This window comes from Colletotrichum orchidophilum (assembly GCF_001831195.1).
Source record: "Colletotrichum orchidophilum strain IMI 309357 chromosome Unknown Scaffold_61.1, whole genome shotgun sequence".
NCBI classification, from domain to species: domain Eukaryota; kingdom Fungi; phylum Ascomycota; class Sordariomycetes; order Glomerellales; family Glomerellaceae; genus Colletotrichum; species Colletotrichum orchidophilum.
Genome location: NW_019173017.1, coordinates 1 through 20,482, shown reverse-complemented (window position 1 = coordinate 20,482; position 20,482 = coordinate 1). Strand labels below are relative to the sequence as shown.

At 49.9% G+C, this 20,482-nt stretch overlaps 5 protein-coding genes across 5 annotated transcripts; 2 read left to right on the top strand and 3 right to left on the bottom strand.

Annotated features, from left to right (window-relative positions):
- Positions 1-231: 231 nt before the first annotated feature.
- CORC01_07532 (extracellular proline-serine rich protein) lies at positions 232-1,283 on the bottom strand (the record flags this gene model as incomplete). The annotated part of the gene is made up of 2 exons (XM_022619168.1): positions 232-709; positions 1,006-1,283. The coding sequence occupies 2 exons, from the start codon at positions 1,281-1,283 to the stop codon at positions 232-234; spliced, it is 756 nt and encodes a 251-aa protein (XP_022474247.1).
- A 3,282-nt stretch (positions 1,284-4,565) lies between these two features.
- CORC01_07531 (methyltransferase domain-containing protein) lies at positions 4,566-6,191 on the bottom strand (the record flags this gene model as incomplete). The annotated part of the gene is made up of 10 exons (XM_022619167.1): positions 4,566-4,617; positions 4,686-5,105; positions 5,170-5,307; positions 5,363-5,400; positions 5,456-5,655; positions 5,731-5,749; positions 5,833-5,855; positions 5,912-6,005; positions 6,066-6,098; positions 6,165-6,191. The coding sequence occupies 10 exons, from the start codon at positions 6,189-6,191 to the stop codon at positions 4,566-4,568; spliced, it is 1,044 nt and encodes a 347-aa protein (XP_022474246.1).
- Positions 6,192-10,041: 3,850 nt separating this feature from the next.
- Positions 10,042-12,063, top strand: CORC01_07530 (uncharacterized protein; the record flags this gene model as incomplete). Its single annotated transcript, XM_022619166.1, has 1 exon — positions 10,042-12,063. One exon carries the CDS (start codon positions 10,042-10,044, stop codon positions 12,061-12,063), a length of 2,022 nt encoding a protein of 673 aa, XP_022474245.1.
- A 367-nt stretch (positions 12,064-12,430) lies between these two features.
- Positions 12,431-13,981, bottom strand: CORC01_07529 (uncharacterized protein; the record flags this gene model as incomplete). The annotated part of the gene is made up of 1 exon (XM_022619165.1): positions 12,431-13,981. One exon carries the CDS (start codon positions 13,979-13,981, stop codon positions 12,431-12,433), a length of 1,551 nt encoding a protein of 516 aa, XP_022474244.1.
- A 4,244-nt stretch (positions 13,982-18,225) lies between these two features.
- On the top strand, positions 18,226-19,386 carry CORC01_07528 (uncharacterized protein; the record flags this gene model as incomplete). Its single annotated transcript, XM_022619164.1, has 4 exons — positions 18,226-18,275; positions 18,415-18,568; positions 18,867-18,985; positions 19,104-19,386. The coding sequence occupies 4 exons, from the start codon at positions 18,226-18,228 to the stop codon at positions 19,384-19,386; spliced, it is 606 nt and encodes a 201-aa protein (XP_022474243.1).
- Positions 19,387-20,482: the final 1,096 nt, after the last annotated feature.

The window sequence follows — 20,482 nt, the reverse complement described above, 5'->3', positions numbered from 1 at the left end:
TCACTTCGCAACCCCAAGTCCATTTTTCTTTCTGCCCAAAATTATTACACCAAACCGCCAAACATCCAAGAAAAGTTTGCCTCAAAGGAGACGACGCAAACTGCAACCTCGTCCTCCCCGAATTTACTCCCGGTTTTCCGTTTCCCGGTTTCGACCCACAATTTCACATCGAGGCGTTTGTTTGTTAGTCGTGGAGAGTCTTGTCAGTAATATTGTCTTGTTAGGTACTCTCTAACACTTGCAAGCGCCAGTCGGGGCCAACTCCAAAGGCAGGTAGGTGGTACGGTAGATGGTAGTCGCCGCCTCGTCATGCTTGGCGCTGAAGGAGCCGGTCGGGTACGGAGCGCCGGTGGCCTCGGGGTGGTGAGGGGGCTTGGTCAGAGTTACGGGGTGATGGTAGTCTGAGGCCCAGCCAATGGTGTCAGGACAAGTGCCATGGAAGACTGGGGGGGAATCGGGAGTAGTGGCCGGGACGGCGGCGGAGGTCGTGATGAAGCTGCTCTGGGCCGCCGAGAAACCGCCCGTCGCCGTCGCGGTGGAGTTCTTGGAAAGGGTCTTGCTCACCGTGACAGTGACGGTGCTCGGCGGCGCGCAGGTGGAGGGCGAAGCCGGGGGCAGCGTGGTGGGTTCGGTGCAGTCGGCTCCGGAGACGGAGAACTTGGGAGTCTGCGCGTAGATCACGTAGACGTTGGTGCCGTTGATGGCGTTGCTGTTGATTTTCAGGTTAGCACCCCTACCCTAACTTTGATCTTCTTTGACCCCCTGTTTGCTTTCTTCTGTTTTGATAGTGGTTTTACTCCGCTATTCATTTAAAATGACCGTTGCGGTACATGACTCGTCGGATTCTAATCCCTGCCGGGAACAAGGCTAAACGGGGCACGGTTCAGGGGTAGAAGAGGAAATTCAAGACCACAAAGAGTCAAGAGTCAAGACAACTTGATAAGAGAGAAGAAATGGCGCCGTAAGACCGAGAGACAGAGAGGGGGAAAAGAAAGAATGTCTCACAATTGGTAACCGTCAGAGTTGAGGGTGGAGCAGGGGACATCGATGGAGGCAGAGCCGGCGGCGGTCTCGAGGTCCTGGGCCAGGAGGACATAGGAAGGAGGCCAGTTGACAAAGTTGACGAGGAAGATGCTGAAGGTCGACGGGTCCGTGTCGACCGTGTTCCACGAGAGCTCATAGCTCTTGCCCTTGACAACGGTGGAGTTGGCCGAGGGGCTGGTGAACTCGATGGCGGAAACCAGAGGGGCCGCGAGGGCGAGGGCAACGGAGAAGAAACGCATTTTTGGTGGAGTTTTTTTGTTCGGATCCGGACTGTATGTAAAAGAGTGACTGGGATCGGTGAGGGAGCAAAAGGGAAACCTGAGAGTCCGGGAGAGTTTAGGGGGACATCGCGGTCATTATGTGCTCTTTGGGAGGGCCAAGATCGGGAAATTGCCTATAAGCGTCAGCTGCACCCGCGCCGCAAAAGGGGTGGAGTCAGCACCGGATCCTCTCGGCCGTGAAATCTCCATCGAACAACGCGGAGCCAAGGAAATTCGTATTTTCATCCACGGCGCCTCGGCGTTGGCAAGCCGCCCAGATAGTTAGAGACTCTTACTCGCAAGGGGGGCAGCCGGTGGTTCACGATGGCGGACATGTCACTCAAGACAGGACCGTGGCACGGATGGTACTTCTGGGAGCGGTTAGCTTGGCCTCACGTAGCGTCAACCTAAGCGAGAACATTTAAGCAGTTTGCGGGCACAGTTTAGCCCGACTTTGCTGGTCGATCGCTATGGCTGCTTGGTTCACCAACCTTGGGACCTGGGTGTGGTTTGTCTGTTCTGGTAAAAAGGGGGAACGTGCCGGTCTATGGGGTGGCCCGACAGCCTGGCAGGGGCTTCGATTGGGCGTGTGCGGTGCTGCGCCAGGAACTCCCTTTTCCCATGGTCGTCCCGGTTCCTGAATGGTTCCTGCATCCTACCCAATTTCAACCTTCAAGCGCCATCCGGTTCCCCAGAGGATGTGCGAGTGTGTTCCTGCTTCCAACCTCCCACCCAATCTTCCCATTCAGTGATTGCCAAAAAGCCTACCTGTTTTTTCGCGGTGTGGCGCGCGTGGCGTTGACTCAAGTCTCGAAAGCAAACGACTCAGTTGGCCTCTCACCGCGACAATGCACTTGCACCGATCCGACCGTCGTCCATATCGTGACTTTTGGGAATTGCCCGTGCCGCAATCTCGATATCCTCTACAACAGCGGTTCGCTGCTTTGTTTCCATTCTTCTCCCCCCTTCTGCCCCGGCTCGACGAGGCGAAGTAAGACAAAAGTCCCCGCAGGAGCCGCAGGAGCCGCAGGATGGGAAATTGGGGAGACGCATATTGAATGAGCCATTATAAGCCTACGGGCGAAAGCAGCAGAAGGTTCTTTTTTCATTCGGACGTGGAATCTTACCAATGTCATTTGGATCGACTTGATGAACCAAGTTTCTAACAGCTCGACATTGGAGTCTGGAGTCTGGAAAGAAGTTGGGAAATAGGGACCCCGCCAGCGCCATTTTGCTTCTGCTGGATCTCATTTCGTCCTCCAGCCTGGGTTTCATGAGGGGGACGCGTCTCAGACTGGAACTACGCGAGGTGGGCTTCGGAGCTTGCGGGCCCACGATCCGCTATACGAAAGGGAGAGGGGGAGCCTTTGTTCCGTCTTGGCGAGAGAGAGGCAAAATTTGGGGGATTGACGAGCAAGGCATGCGCTGCATGAGATCCAAATCGTAGAGTCGTGCGAGTGTATGCACTGTATATGGACACGAGAGTCAGTTCGTGACGATGAGAATAGGCACACGCACCTAGGGATACATGTAGTACCTGTTAAAGCATGCGCGCTGCCGCCATCACACCTATTCGCTTCGTAGCGAGATTTGACAAAAACCGAGAGAACCAACAATATCGTGCTGGCGCGCCAAGCTTTACGGTCAGCGAAGCCTAACTGAACTTGCGGCTTACTACAGGAGACAATCGACAATCACATGACCCCGCTCGCAGCAGGAATAGGCGCTGGGCCATGCATTTAATGACATCCAAACCAAGGTAAGGCACGGATAGTTGGGCAAAGTTGACCATGCATCCTTTGTCTTTAGACCAAGTTATTTCGTCTGGGAGATTGATCGGCAAAGGCAAAACATGATTTCATCTTTCAGTCAATGATGGGGAGCTTGCACGTGGCTTTCTCTTCGACCCTATCTCGGTTCCAGTGGGATGGATACGATATGCATCAACACTACTCCGACCGACCTGCTTAGCTCACTGTGTAATTCGATGACGAAGATGTCTCTCCTATTCGTGCTTCTCTTGTCCATTTGTGCTATCCCTTTTTCTCTATTTGAGCACATGTACGAGATAGAAAGAATAGTGACTGGCGCGTCGTGTCCAACGGAGTTTGCATGCATTTCAATTTATGGGAGACTGGCATCAATCGCCAAAAAAAACTTTCTGTTTACTGAACTTGGCAAGAGACGACATGCGTCTGTCTAAAAATTTCACTCAAATCATACAGATACGATCTCGAAAAGGTAGAAAAGCAAAAGCTTACTCCTCGACGGGGAATTGAACCCCGGTCCCCTGCGAATCCTTGTAAACCAATGACAAGCAGATATCCTCACCACTAGACTATCGGGGATTGGTGGATGTGTTCATCCAGTGACAGTTTGCTGGTGCCAGGTTTCACAGCTTTGTGCAATATATAGTTAATAGAACGACTCGTGCTCAACACCCTGAATTCTTTGTCTCTCCGAGTCCACAACGACCTATGTTTTTTTGCAATGGTTCATTTCATTTTGCTAACATTGAGACTTTGGTTTCTCTGATCAAGAAGCACTCGCCTCTTTTGCTACGAATCGAAACCTTTCGCAAAGTGCCTGTCTTGCAAAGCATCACAGCAGTGACTCTGTTTCATTACTATGGGATCGACTTCGTAGTCTGAAAGGAAATTTTTTTGTCTTTGTCGGTTTTCTTTCAGCACCTTGAAGCTGCTTTGGTACATGCTACTTCCCAAAGTAGTTGTTCAACGCAGGCGCGTTGTTTGGTTCAGCTTCGTTCGAGAAACCCCATCATACAGCAGGCAAACTCCAAAAGAGGTAAGAACAATCGAGGATGAGATCACCGCCTTGTTATAGTGCAGAGTGTAGAACATTTGCGAGGTACAGGTGGCACTTGATTCAGGGACACCCCGCGGACTAGAAGCCGTCTGCCGAGATGAGTCTTGGTCGTCGATTGGTCGATCTAATTTCTCGGGCCAGGGTTAATTGAGCTGTGATCGGGCGTTTTGTCCGAGGAAGAATACCAAACATATGAAATGTGGTTTTATTGAGGTACTAACTACGCTTAATCACTTGTATATAATATCAAAACTACATAAGAGATATTCCAAATCTTCGGTTGCTCGTAAAGATTTGTCAACAGTTGTGCCGCTTTCATCTTTGCACTCTTGATGAGTTGTGCTTGTTTTCCAGGACCGAGACACAAGGGTTCAATCGTTGGCCAATAGCCAAGGCATGCGTCGGAATCAAGAGAAATAGCCACCATAATCCCCATCACTCTTTCGGAGTATCTTCAGCCAACGGTTTGCGGGCGTAGACAACATGGCTAAGAATGTTAGCAACAGTATCCTCGGGAACCAGAGTCTAAGAAATGAAGCAAATGCGAAAACTTACACCCTCCAATAGGCGTGGTACTCCTTCTTCTTCAAATCGTTCCGGAGCTCGGCGCAAAAGGCAAAGACTTCTTCCTTTGTCCAATCCATTACACGCGTCAGCAGGCCCATCGAGAGTGCTTCAATGCCCAGGTCGAGATTAACGAATTGCCACCTCCCAATTTCCTTGAGGTCCTCGTCCTTGGGCCATGAGTTGAGAGGCCAAATGTACTGCTTGTTCACAATGTCGACAAACCCAGCCTCTTCAATAGCGCTTGTGTACTTGGAAGGGCTCTCGATGGAGCGGCCGCACTTTTCGCCAGCCTCTGCCAGGAGATCATGCCACCGGCTGAGAGCCGAATCCTTGGGGACGCTGCCATCGTCGCAACCCATGGGGAGGACGAAGCCTCCGGCCTCGAACCACCCACCGGGCTCAAGAGCTCTAGCAACGGCGTTAGCGCGTACTTGTTCTCAATCATCGGTTTGATGGGTTTGGGTTATTTTACTTGTAAATCTTCTTGATGATCTTAGCTGGATTGGCGAACGAGCCCTCCATTGTACGACAGTGGATGTAATCGAAAGGCTCAGACCAGGTCCATTCCTTCTCAAGATCGTCAATCTCAAATCTACAATTTGGAGGTGTCCTATAGAATCTACTTAGTCCAGTAGCATGTTGACATAGATATGGCGTGATCTTACCAGAGAGGCTGGATGGGACTCAGGTCGACGCCGATGACCTGCTGGGGAATCAGCTTAACAATCAAAGGGCTTCTGGGCAAAAATCGGCGTTACCTCGGCAGTTGGGAATTCGTCCGCTATTCTCATTAGCAAAGGAATGATTTTGAAGCGCAGGACTGGAAAATACCAACCATATTCACAAGCCCAGATACCAGTTCCTGTACCCATATCTAAGATGCGCTTCGCCGTCTTGTGAGCAGGGGCAGTTGCAAGTGCCCCATCTAAGGTGAGTTTCCAGATATGATGTTGAAAGTCTATCGTCATCAGTATTGGTCTCAGATGGTAGCCCCAGTAGCTCATGGCTCAGGAAACGCCTGTGCAGCCCATACCTAAACGATCGTTCTCTCTCTGATTATACTATTAGTAACACGAAAGCCCATGCTACTGGAGTGCTGCGGCCCGCAGCAACAGGCCCGTTTCAAAGTACTTACTTCATCATTCGGGTATTGGTATTCTGTTACGTGTCAACACATTGATGAAAGTCCCACATCGTCGGCAAGATAGACGCACTTCCCGAGCTCATGGAGTGATACGTGCGGCCATTCTCAACCTCATTCTCCAAAATGCTTGATCTCAATGAAGCCACAGAGGAGTCTTCATAAAGCTTTAAACCGACGATCACTTAGTCAGCGAGGTCTCGGCAACTCGAAAAGTTCAAACTGACGTCTCCGGCTAGAGTATCATCTGCCTCAACCTCCTGCATTTGTTACCGTCAGCTTGTTGTGTTGATTACAAATCAATGCAGACGATCAGGCACGCTTACTACTTGAGGGGGATTGGTTTCCTGCATGTTTGCGGGATATGACTTGTAGTCCCTGATCAGCCTCCTCGGTTTTCGGTATGTTCATTCAAATTATATATATCAAATAGTAAACTCGCCCCGGTTGACAAGTTAGATAGATCAGTGAATAGACGAAGCAAGACGGAAGGCTTTTTCAGTCGGAAGGTCAGGATCTGGATAAGAGGGGAACGTGCGTTGTAAATAAGCCACAAACGAGAGCAACATATCCCTACACGTTGTTAGTGCCGGATGATTTGTTCTTTATCGGCAGAGTAAAGTAACAGCGCAGGTTTGCACAACAGGCAGTGGCCCATTATTGGCTCATGATTATGCGCCCAGACTTCAAAGCGGAGTGTCGTCCGACCCCTGGTTCTACCAACATGTGTGATAGGATGATCCTGCAGGCATGAGACGATGACCCATAAAGACAGGCCGGACGGCCCGGGCCAACTTACGCTGCATCCGAGGATGAAGCTCCCCATAGGACAAATAACTCGATTTCTCGGACTTTTGTCCAGGTCCGGTATCTTTCTGCAGTTTTTCACAATATACGTCACGTGTTTTTGCAATGAGGGCTTCATTTCTAGGTATCCCCTAAAACCTGCATAACTGGTAAGGCGACATAATTTTGCGTCCACATCATGTAGTACTGAAGAGTTGTCGGTTTTTCTTGTGATGACAATCAGAGTCAGTAGTCGCCTTTCTCATGTTCGAATCTTGAGTTATACCCACTCAGCAGGAGAAATGTGACAATGATGCAGGCTCAATTAGCATGAGGGGGAAAAACAAAGAAGGGGGCGCATAACCATGAGCAAACACCTATCGTTCATCAGGTTCCCTTCATGAGCGGCCAGCCAAGAACCCTCAGCGACGATGCGAACATCATCGATCCAGTATACAAGACCAACGGTGCAAATCGACCAAGACCGTAACCGCTTGTCAAGGAGCCCACCACCAATGGTACAGAAGTCGGGTCAGTCAGAATATTGCCGACTCCTTTACCAAAGGCCATGAAACTGTACACGTGCCCCGGATCCTCAGAGAGGGCCGATCCGAACTTGTTCCACAAACACGGGAACACGCCCGTCGCCAGCTCGAACAACAATGAAAAGGAGAGAAGCGACTTAAGAGACAAGGCATGGCCTCAAACAGCAAAGGTCGCTACCGCAGCAATGAACGAAGAGGCGGAGACGAGGATAAGAACTTTATTGACGCGGCCTGCGATATAGCCGAGGGCAAGCTGACCGAAAATGGTGGCGAAGTTGTTTGTGGCGAGGATCAGCGCTCCCATCGTCCCCGAAAGTCCCAAAGACGTTGCGTAGGTTTGAAGATAGCGCGCTGGGATATAGCATCCTAGAGCTTCGAGAAAGTTGGTCAATGCAAAGCTGTAGACAGTGGCTTTCTGAAGAATTTGAAATCGCCTTTTCGCAGCATTCCCTGTCTCGAGGCTGGTAGCCGTGCTTTGATGAGTGGTATCACAGGAAGTAGGATGACAAATTGCGCCAATGCAATTGCGCGCAGCGTTGTCTAATATCCGTAATCTGTGGAGAGAGACTCTAGAAGAAACGGCAAGCCAACTCCACTACAGCCCGCGGTGGTCGACATGATGCCCCATGCAAGGCCTCTACGCTTGATGAACCACTCATTGAGCATATGGAGAAGTGGGTAGTTGACTGAGAGGAAGGCGAACCCGTAGAGAAACCCCCAAGTTGCGATCAGACCAGGCACTGAAGTCTCAAAAGAGGCTATTAGGAGGGACAAGGCAGATCCTATCTAGCCGACGATGATCATGTATCTTTGCCCCGCTTGGAAACGTGTTACAGATGGTGTTGCTAGCGGTCGGCCGAGGTAGTAGACTCTGGTGATGACGGTCCCACTGACGGCAATATTCGAGTCCTGATTGAGGAAGGGATGTTCTGAATAGTAGTCTTGGAAGATGCCGTACGACACCGTGAGGCCTAGATGGTATGTGAATATTGAGAATAGCAGTTGAGAGCTTCTTTGTGTGACGTTCATAACCCGGAGATTAGCTTCGGCAACAAAAGATTCGAGTGTGAATAGCCATGCAGACAACCCTTTACCTGCAGAGCGCATAGGCTGACTCAAGGCAGTATCTTGGTTATCTACCTCGCTATGGTGGACCGTCTCAAGGCTCACGGTTTCTGTGTGGATGGAAGTGTCCCAGACTTTATGACCAGCCAAGTGATCTGATGTGAAAGGACTCGGGAGAAAAGAGAATGATGAATTTAGTCACTTATTACAGCCCAGTCATTTCATATACGGCTGCTCAACTGCTCAATCACGATATTTGTTACCAGTTGATGGTTGGCTTGTGCTTACGTCGGAATATCATACCACTAGTCTTATGCAGGCTAAAGGCCAAATCTGCCTGCAACATGCATGTACACGAAAGTGGTTCTCGATTGAGTCACCAGGGAAAGATTCACTGTGTTCTTGGACTGCTGATGGGTGGATGGCCGGTCCCTTGGCCTTGACATAGCCCTAGTAGATAAGTACACGTAGCCTTTGGCTCTCATAGCCCAATCGCAGACACAATGTTCTCCTCTCAAAGACTGGTCATAACATATAACACGAGCTCTTCTAGTATCTACTTTTCTCAAAGTATCTGAACTTATTATATTTGAAGATTTGCCTTGTAGGGTGTGTCCCGTTGTTGGAACATCGGTCTTGGGTGATCTCATCTATGTAGCTTCTTATTTCTCAGAGGGGGAGACAATTGAAGAGCTCCTTAGGGTTTAGGATTCAAAAAGGTTGAGTACAGAATCACACTGACTACCTTACTTCAGATTGCATCGACTTCAATGCATACCGGGGTATTGAACGATTGGACGATCTCAGAACCGCCACAGAGATGCATTTGTTGCTCTGTGGAATCTGTGAAGACATGCGGGACTGAAGCTGTCAGTTTGAATTCGCAAAGACCACTGTAGAGCCTCTACTTCCGCCTACTCTTTAATGTATCGTTTCTACAGGATTGAAATGAGTCGTATCAATGACTGTCGTCACGAGTGAAAGGAGAAACGCCCTCTGGCGTAGATGAACAGTCTTCACGTTACTTTCTTCATCAGGCCTGTCAAAGAAAACCCTAGGAGATAAAGACACAAACGGTGGTACAATCGCCAGGAACAGCTGTTACAGCAATTGGGTGGCTGGCTATACTATCGCTTTGATGTTCTAACTCGACGGAGTAAGGGCCCATAGGACTGTAGCGAGATCGAAGCCTGAACCATCAAACTTTTCCATGCAAAGTTTAAGCTCAGATCTAATCATTAAGGCCAATGCATATGGGAGTTGCCAAAATCTCGGTCACATTTGATGGCTGCGGGCATTCTAGCTTTTTGAAAAGAGCATACTGTCAAGAAACCTGATATCAGCACAGACGAAGTTGTCTGCCACATTCTCTCTCACATAGGCTTCACTCTCTCTCAGATATAGACTGTGCCTTTTCCCCCGTACCCTTCACTTTGGGTCAACTTAAGCTAATTTTCAACCACTTCAGATGCCCAATGCTGTGTGCCCTAACTCGTGACATATTGTGTAAGCAGCCAGATTACTTCCCACGCAGCGTGATTTGATTGCTGCTGGGCCTTTATACTAAGGTAGTCACACTTAGCTAGCCAGTATTGGTAGTCTCAGCTGATATTTTGCAGCAAATCTGACCAGTCATCGAAAGCGACCTCTAAATGCTGACAGCAGACTGCTTATGTAAGTAACACTCATGCAACTCCTGAGCGTAGTGTGACTTGACGATGAGCCCAGCCTGTTCCACGCAACTTTCAATTCCTACCTACTCTCATCGCATACGGAATCAAAACTGAACAACGGCTTTCAGGAGACCATGTCGGCAGACAAACTCCCTGCATATTCGCCGCCGACCTTTGTGTCGACTATCTACGCCCCTCTAGTGCATCCCGACGCGATACGGGTGTTGATCCTTTACCCCGCCGTTCGCCACGATGCCGAAATTCAGTGCAGGCTACTGTCGACAGAGATATCCACTTGCCAAGAGCTCAATGAGTCATACGTAGCATTGTCGTATGTCTGGGGAGATCTGAGCGATCCTCAACTTGTTCAAGTCAATGGACAAGGGGTTTATATCGGATCCAACCTTTCAGAAGCACTCCGTCATCTCCGCCGTCGAGATCGTCCGATACGGCTTTGGGCAGACGCATTATGTATCAACCAATACGATATTGCCGAGCGAAACCATCAAGTTCATCAAATGCGAAACATCTATTCCTCCGCTTTTGAGACGATCATTTACCTTGGCTCTGATGATGGCAGCAACACAACATTTTCGGCATGGAATTTCCTCGAAAGAAAAAGCGAGTGGGCACTAGACAAAAATGGCAACGAAGATTTCAAGCTGCCTTCCGCGCTTGAGGAGAATACGATCCACTTCAGAGGAGACCTAGCTGATGTGGAAATTAGTGTTCTCAAACAGTCGTGGTTCCTGCGCGTTTGGGTTCTCCAGGAAGTCGTCGTCTCGAGAAAGGTGTCAGTGCAGTGTGGCCATCGAAGGATTCCTTGGAACGACTTCTGCAAGATTATTCTCCTGAATCAACGATACCACGATCGTTATGGATACAGCTTGCGAGCCGCCGACAGAGTTAACATTGTTCGCGACATGTTCCAGGCCCGATGCGCTTACCAAGAGTCACATGATATGGCCCATCTTCGACCCTCCTGGCACACCAGTGTTACCAACTACGGTGGCAGAAGCGCACATATCATTGATATGCTTGTCAGAGCTCGTCAACTCGAAGCATCGGATCCTCGTGACAAAATCTTTGCCCTCTTAGGGATCTCGACGAGTGTGGACGCCGACAACAAATTGGTGGCTGTCGATTACGACAAACCCAACGCAAAGGTCCAGGCCGATTTGGCCCGCTACATGATGGAGGAAAATATGAGTTTCGATATGTTGAGCTATGTCAATCACTCTGTCAACGTATACTCATCGTTGAAAGGTTGTGATGAAGCTGGCACACTTCCTTCCTGGGTTCCCGACTGGGATGGAAGCCAGGTCGCTCGCAACCTCAAATTGACGAAAGTCACCGATGATGTCGAATGGGAATGGGAACCCTTGAGCGGAACAGCCACCGCCACCAACGTTATCTGTCCAACGATCTTAAGTTACCTGGAGGAAGAGGAAGAGGAAGACCGTAAAAGGCGTCAAGATATATCCTCAAAGAGCATGGCGTGGATCAATGACAACATGACTCTGGTGTTGACTGGTTCTATTATCGGCAGAATAGCACAAGTCGGGCCAGCTGTCAAGCTTCGGGGAAGAGACGAGCTCTCATTTCAAGCCATCAGGGACCGGATTGATGATCGCCAAGAAATGCGACGAGCAATTATCAGAAGATGGACCGGCTTTCTTGTCCAGAGAAGCAGGAAAAACTTGGATGATACCCACAATGATCCAAGATCAATCGTTGGCCCATTGCCACTGATTGAGACTGCCCTCCAATCATTAGATGATGATCCAGATCTGGGACCTCATACAATTGAAAGTCACATGTTTGCCAGAGGTCGGCAGACAGCTGCTTGGTCCGGAGAAGGTGGCCAGATTATTAACCAAGTGACCGACAGGACAAGCACGATCGAGAACAAGCGAATCGGTGTCTTTGTGAGCTTAATCGACCCAATTTCCGAGTTCCGAAGAATCATACTACCAAATGGGTCAAAGAAGGATGATCTGATCGTTTCAATTCGTGGAGCACGAGTACCATTTGTTGTCCGTGTGGCGGACGGAAATGCGATATCTCAGTACGAACTCGTCGGGGAGTGTTTGATCAATGAATTCCGGGCAAACTTTTCCCAAGACAATAAGTGGATAACCATGGCATTTCGATGAAACTGGAAGTCATCCTTGCACCTTGATGGTTCATGACGGCACGACAAGTAGTCTCGGCAACTGGGATTGAACTTAACTATCCAAACGAGCACCTAACTAACTTTTCATCAATCTGCCTTTTGAATTTTCCGCCATTTTCCGTTACACCGCCAGCTGCTTTGGCCCAGTCCCGGTAGCAATAGGCGGAAAGTACAGCAACACGATACAACTTTTGTTTAGCTCACAAACACAAGAATGAGCCTGCGATACAGTTTAAAGCATGCAGAACCGAAAAACGACCAAACCCTCACTACAAATCAAAGTTGCCAAACCAAGTGCCATCAAACTCCATTGCGAAATAAGTGACCGGTCACTTATTTCGCAACGTTTACTTGGCAACACCGATGCAGGAGAAGCATCGCTTGAAAGACTCAGCCTCGAGAGCAAAGAGACCGCCGTGGTCGAGGAGGGTGGCAGGGTTCCAGATCTCGGGCTCGAGACGGCCGAGGAGACCGGTGTAGCCGGTGAGACCTTGGGCCTCAGTGACACCCCACGGGTTGCGGAGGACGATATATTGCTTGTCGCCGATGACGCAGTAGCCCAGGACGGAGTAGGCGTGGTTAGCAACGAGGTTGGCGCCGTGGAACTCGCGACCGGTGGCATAAGTGTAGGCCGCCATGGGATTGATGGTCTTGTTGTTGACGCTGTTGGCACGGACCAAACCCAGGAGGGTTTGGGAAGAGTGGTTGTCGCAGTTGTAGTATTGAGGTGTGCGGCCGTTGATCTGCGCCATAGCCTTGATGGGGTCACCGCAGTGAGTCTGGGTGATATCCGGCTGCTCAGAATTGGAGCCAGTGATCCATTTGGCGAATGCCTTCTCGTAAAGTGAGGGCCAGATATCGGCACCGTCGCTGGAGCGGCAGTAGAGAGGCTCGTTGTCGGAGTTGTTAATGGGGATCTCGTAGTTAACATCAATAGTCTCAGTCTTGTTGTTTTGCTTGCCGCCCTTGTCGTGGAACTTGATGGACAAGAAGCGCTTCTTCTCGTTGCCTTGGGTGTGGACGCGGGTAGCCCGGTTGATGGCGCTGGGGTCAGACCAGAACACGGAGAAGAGAGCAGAGACGAACCAGCTGTTGCTGGAGCAGCCCTGGGTGGGGTCGTCAAACTGGCGGTTGGTCTCACGGCGGTCGCCAAGCTGGTACATGGTGATGTCGGAGATCAGGCGTTTGTTAACACTCTGGAAGAAATAGTCGTACATGTCACGCCACGACGCGTTGGGTGGCTGCCAGCGGCCCTTCTCCATTCTGAAGGGGGTGACCAGTTCGTTGATGGACATGGTGACCTGGCGGTTGGAGACAGTCTGGCCAAGCTCGTGGGCGTGGAGAACAAGGCGAAGTTTGCCGTTCTTCATACGGGCCATCTTAACCTTGGCCTCCTTGAGGTCCTTGAGTCCGACCTTCTCGAGGTCATCCAGTTTGCGGACTCCAGAGAAGTCGGGAGTCATGAGATCCCGCTCGTTGAGGATCTTCATGTCCTTCTCGTCAAACATCTCAGCCTTCCTCTCCTTCTCGTTCAGCCTCATACCGGCGAAGAGAACGGAGTGGTGACGCATGTCAAAGAGCTCATCGTAGTCGGTCTGGAGAACATTTTGGAGAATTTGGGCAGCGACCATCGAATGACGGTCGATCCTGCGGCCGATCAGAGCCTCAGCCAAGGCGTACGGATTGACAGCACCGACGCAAGGGTTCTTAGGTGGGGCGTCGGGCTTAGGGCCTTCCTTGCTGAATTCGTGGTCCTTGTTCATGTCGACGAGGTCTTCATAATCCTCTATGGTACTCTGGGATGAAGAACCGGGCAAGCTATCAATCTTGTGGCCAAGGATAGCCTCAACAAGGGCAATAACATTGCTGTCTCTGTCGGAGCCGCGGATATCGCCCATTTTGAATTTGAAGGTTAGGTAAAGTATGGTGTGATAAGTTGATAAAGTGTTCTAATTTGTTGATGTTGCTTAAGTTGTTGACCTGGACTAAAAGCTTACTGCTGCTGGCGCAAGAATCATCTGTTGTCAAGAGGATTTCGATGGGTCTTTATACCTTTGGTAACGGACTTGAAGATCACACTTTTCGCCAATTGTGCCTCAAACTTCGGCTCTGCAAGGTGAATCATGAATGAGTAAACCCTCAGCTCAAACAGCTCTTACGTGTTATGCATCTTTGCCCATCGGTGCGAAGGTTTCGCATGGTCTTCTGCGGGGCAACAGAGAGCATACATCAGAGCATTACCTACACGAGGTCGAGACTTTCCAGCGTCGGATTTGATTCTGCAAGTTACGGAAATGAGGCCTCCGTCGTCGTACTCATCTCACAACGTGGAAGAACGATTGGTCTGAGGGTCGAGAGTATCTCCAATGTTCCACAGTGTCGCCAGTCACATGCAAACTAAGCCAACTTCTGATGCTGAAGCAGATCTTGGCGCTAGATGAAGTCAAAGGCTGACGACTCTTTCGTGCCCTAAGTCCGTGAGGGGCTCACTCTAAGCACGACCTAGACTCTCTACAGAGCTCCACGATGTAAGTTTCACTGAAACCCTAAGGGAAGCATTCGTGCAGTAGTCGGTGAGGGGTTTGCATGTTGGGAGCAAATCTCGTCAGAGCATGTTCTCCGCGTGTGAACATGGGCCCATCATGAGGCTGAGATTCAGTCCCAACAAACTCAAGGCTGCAGCTAGAAAGGCTGATCGGAAGCAGGGATCCTTCTGCGGCGGCAAGATCGGAAGAAGCTGGGGAACTGGCCCGGTTTGAAGCGACAACCGAGCTAGACTCAAAAGGTGAGCAAAGTGTCAGGTCTATGACATGAAGCTATGTACTACTGATAATACCGATGAATAGCAAACTTTGCATACCACGTGGCAGCGCGGACTTGGCGGCGTCTTGCTCAACCTCCCCAATGTCGCACGTATCAAATGTAAGCCGTTCCTTATTTAAGTTTCTAGACCCCTCACTGCTGCATTGATTCCCAAGTCCATTGGCTTTTCTCATTCTTGTCGTGTCCTTGCAGAGGAGCATCACAATCTTACAACCTTAAGCTTCATATTGAATTACTTCTTATGGGCTCATAAAACACCCGACGTTAAGCGCAACTGAGCGGTACAAACACAACTGCTTCGACAATTTCTCACGCCGGTGCAGAGCAAGGCTTCCAAGGTTGTGATGAAAGTTGCGGGGTACTGGCGAGGCACGCGGGGTACGTGAAGTCTAAGAGGGTAAGGCTATACGCGGAACTCGGGCTACTCTCCTGACTTTGACAAACGTGCTGGTTCCAGCCAAAGATGCGGTTATAGAAGGTGAGATTCGAGCGGAGAATGATGACGATGGCGCTTTTCCCCGGCTTTACGGCATGCATTCCAGGCAATGAAAGGTCGATGACAATCAGAAAGACTATACCTTTCAGCTCGAGACCTCCGGGTTTCCTCAAAGTCAGACTGTTCTTGATTGATCCCGACATCGCATTTGGCCCGGCAACGAACCGAAACCGAATAGCAACTGCACTGATCAATCAATGTAGTCGGAGGTGTCGCATTGATGGCCGTCCGCCGAAGGGATATAATCTACGTAGCACGGTCCGAGAATGCTCAAGTTCACAGCCTCAATCCTGGTGGAAAGAAAGGATGGTGTCTCAAGACATTGTCGGGCCGGGCGGGGCGAGCGGCCCGAGCCCGATAGGGCGGACCCCAGCCCGGCCAAAAGTGGAGTTCGTAGTGGATACGTTTGCCGCCTATCCGCCGGTTGACTGAGCCGAGAGTACGGCGGAAGGGAAACTCTTTTCCTATGAGGCTTTCTGCCCGCGCTTTGCCCCGACAGCTCGCATACGAGCGCGACTATCTAACCGGGTTTTGCGGCAGACTTCTCAATGATCTGAGCTGAAACCACGTCAAAGCAGCATTTCTGCTTTTGCTGCGTTCTGCGAGTGGCAGGCAGCCTCTGGCCCTGCAATACAAATTTGCGAAAAGCAGCACAAGCGGGTCAAGGTTTTCATTGGAAATCAGACTCCTATACTCGGTAAAATGACCTTTTTCACAATCTCGGCGTACCAGAAACCCGGGTCGGGTACCAGACCGTCTCAAGTACCCACAGCCATGGCCGATCGTGAGCTTGGCTGCGGGGGAGCCGCGAGGATCCGACCACACTGCAGGATGAACTCCTCATTCTGGACTATTGAGTAGCACTGGTGGAGGAGGAAAGCAGCACTTTCGTTTCCAACACACCGTTTGCGGGAATTTGAGATATTATAGCAAAGATACTTTTCACGGCCTTGACTATCAAACTCCTGTAATTGCGAAACTTTCCCACCCCGAAGCCCAGGAGCGGCAGGTCCCAGACCTCACCTATTCTTGAATAAAACCGATTTCCGCAGAGTGTACGTGTGGGGCTCGAAATAATAAAGTCTGAGTCGCAACAATCGCCGTGTTCGCAATCAACTTAGCTCCTTGATCAACACAGTGTGTCCTTCTAGGTGGAGCTGGTTTAATCCCAACTTGATCTCTTCCCAAGGCCCAAGAATTCTAGCTCACCATCTGCAGTAATTCGGACGACCTTGCGCCCGAGCGCTGTGAGAACTGACCTGGCTTACGTTGCTTCATGCTTCGAGTCAAGAATGCAGCAAGGACCCCGCCCACGGTTTGTTGTCAGCCTCCTGAGCATTTACCTACCTTGTATACTCTCAATGATCTTGGCCGTGCTGTATTTTTGGAGAAGCTGTATTCTGTATGTCCAAAGGGAATTTCTTTGGCGATGTGTCTTGCTCATTACCTTATTGATGGCTCGACGTTGAAACTAAGCTCAAAAGTCTAATACGCACCCAGAAATCGCTTGACAGCTATGGACAGCCCTTAGTCCAGAAAGCGCTGTGTGATCAGAATCCGCTTGTTTACATGCTTCCATGATTTGATTCCAACGTGTTGCAGAAACTTCTTTCTAGAACATGTTAAAAAAATCACCAGCCCAAGCAAAAGTTGTAATGTGGGTGATCCAAGATCGACAGTGACAAGACATTGCTCAAGCTGTTTATTTAGCTAGCATTGTGCCCTGCTAAGATCCGAAGAACTCTTTCAGTCGGTTGAGCCAGCTCCTTGATAAATGGCTAAGGATCCGAGACATCTTTCGAAATCGACTAGACATGAATCGGAAAGTACTCGAGAAAGTCTGATCATGAATAGGTTCATCAATGGCACCCATTCCTGAAAACCCAGCACTCTGGTCTCCTAATTCTGTTACATTGGTAGCTCTTAAGCACACAATTCTAGCCGGGATAGTGATACAGATTATCGTTCCGCCTTTATTCAGATATTTTGGTGTCAAGTGACGCCGCAGCAACTCGCGCATGTTGATACCGTTCGAAGCAAGTGCTCGCCTCTTTCCGGGCGGGGTCTTGATACTTCACCAACTAAGTAGCAAAGTGGGCGAGATATTGAAATATGCTTGCAATTTAAATTTCAGTGTGCAACCCAATACCATTGGGTCAGTGGAATCACTAGATACTGCAATTTCCTTGCTTGGATTCTCATTTGTTAATGCAGAGAAGCTGGTGATGCAGTCCAATGACCTCACCGACGACATAGATCGGAAAGCCTTCCCCAAGGTTTGGGCGTCTTGTGCTTTGTTTTCTGCCAGACGGGGATGCCCAGATTAGAATAATTCAATTTGCTGTGATAGAATTCCTCCTACTCTATTAACGGCCTTTTCTCTTTCCTTCGTGTGATGTGCAATTTGACTCGAAAAATTGAATTGCACCGCATTCTCAAGATCGGTCTACCAAGGCAGCCAGCCATTGGCTTGCCACTTTGGTCGGCTCTAACTCTGATACAAGGTTCAACTTCGTCAGGAATTCTAGGCAGAGGATGGCTAGTGTTCGCAAGTTCAACGCGAAGAGCGTACAGATAGCTCTGCCTCCTCTCATGACGTAGACAGATCCATCGGTTTTCTAGCATCATCGTTGAACACCACTTGCTTCGCCTGTAATTCAGACTCAACCGTACATCTCACACCTGGCAACTCGGATTCAAGGCGTTTGCCAAAAATCTAAAGGACACTCGAATACCTAAGAACTTGGTTCATAACGGCAACGTTGTAGACAACGTCGCATACCCAACGCCACGCTGCGTTGTTTTTCCGTGTCCCGGCCGCTCATGGCGTTGCTAGCAACCGCGTTCATCAACGCACAAGTGAATCAAAATCTGTTCGTAGTCTCTTGTGTGATGGGATACGTCGGCTGAGTCCGAATCACCAACTTTAACAATGCCTTCAGCCGTCTGGGCGGCCGCAGAACATGGAACTTAGCAATGCCAACAATTCTGCTGCCGTTACCAATACGTGAGGGACGACGTCTACGACATCGTCCTCAACGTCCTCAACATCCACCACGTCCTCCGTCTCAGCATCCGTCACCTCCTCAGACTCGTCTTCTTCAACATCATCGACGACGACCTTCCCATTCACCACACTGATCCCCTTCCCTCGCACACCGTGGCAGTACATAGACTGCGGCCTCGACAACGAAGCCGACAGCGACGTCAACATCCGTTTCAATTTTTCCCTCTCTGGTGACCCAGACGCCTGCCAAAAAATACTGTCAGGATAAGAACCGGTTGCACACCTTCATATCGCATGTTCTCTGCATTTTCAGACTCCTGAACCCGGGAACAACTGCAATTCTCACGCTATTGTTTCCCATATACGAAGGCCGCTGCATGAAACCCTGCTCCAAATTTCCCTCGGTGCCTTGCGGCGGGCCGTATTACATGAAGACGTCGATTCACACTTTGTACAGGCTGGACGCGACCGCCCTTACAAACTGTTCCTGTTCATCCTCAAGTTCTTCTTCGATTCTGTTCTCTACTTCAACGACGTCTGCTTTGACGTTGAGTTTGGATACGCCTACATCTGGAAGTAGTACAAGCTCTGGAACCAGCATCCCCTCAAGCATATCAAGTCTATGAAGTGGCCTGGTGACCTCACGCACCTCTTTGTCATCGTCGGCACCATGTTCTGAAACAACTTCAAGCAGAATTATTTCGGTACGCTTCCAAAACACAACCACACTTTGCAACAACTTCAAGCCTCCCTGTGACTTTGGTGTCTTCCGATTCGACTACACAAGTTACGAGCGTCGTCAGCAGCGGATCCTGTTTGATTCTACCTCTCTCCTTGACGTCTTCAACAGTCCCCGTTTCGCCCTCATCTACCTCCCTACCATTCATTCCTCCAACATCTTCTACAACCTCGATTCTAAGCGGCACTCCAGCCTCCTCCACATTACCTGCCTTCACATGAAACATTGCAACCAATAACATTTCCCGGACAACCAAAAAACACTCTCAGCGTCTTCATTCATATCGGCCTATTCTCACGTATCTACCAAGGGCTTTCGAATTTCAGTCAACAAAGCTTTCTCTCTAACAGTCACCGTAATAAAACGACCTATACCAACTCCATCGATTCCCCCATCGTATTAAGTGGAAGGACGGGTTATGTAAGCTTATTATCAGGAATCATATGATACCATTCGAATATATAATAAGGTATGTCCAGGTTTGTTAAAAGTAATTGGACAAAAGTACTGATCCCAAGTTACCTTCATTCTCACAAGCCAATTCCAATGCCCAATCGCTTCACCTCCTCAATAATCTCTTATCAAATCAATCGATTTTCGAAAACACATAAAACCCAAAATTTACATATAAAGACACATTCTAGTTCAGTCTTTATCTTCAACTCACTAGCGTATTCCATATGAAGACCGCTCTGGCCACGGTTATAATCCAATGACTGCGACCTCAAAGTCATCAGCATGAGTCGCAACAGTCATAGCCGCTTGACTAATAGGCCCAATAATAAAGGGAGACCTCTGGAATCATGTAGTATAGAAAGCAGTGCTAAACCTCTATCGAACGGTCTAAACAGAGCATACCATAGACAATGCCTCTGATAAAATTGAGATAAAGAAATGCTATAACCACAGGATATCGCAAAAGAGGCTGCAGTTTCTGGTATATACACATAGGTAAATACATAGTCTATCAATAAATCCCCTCCCCCCCCCCCCCCCCCCCCCCCCCCCCCCCCCCCCCCCCCCCCCCCCCCCTCCCCCCCCCCCCCCCCCCCCCCCCCCCCCCCACCCACCCCCCCCCCCCCCCCCCCCCGCCCCCCCCGCCGCCGGCGCCGCGCCCGCCCCCCCCCCACCGCAACTTATCGCGTCCCGCCCGTGTGAGCCATCCCCAACGGATCTCCGAACCCCGCCAGCGGCAGATGCAGGTCAGAATCTTCCTAGGCGAGATTCCCTGTTTTAAGCTCTTTGAGAGCAAGAAGTCGATGGCATTTCGTTCCATCACCCCTCGCAGCCGCGGCCATGCTGTAAGACGTATCTTACATCCTGTAATTCTGGTT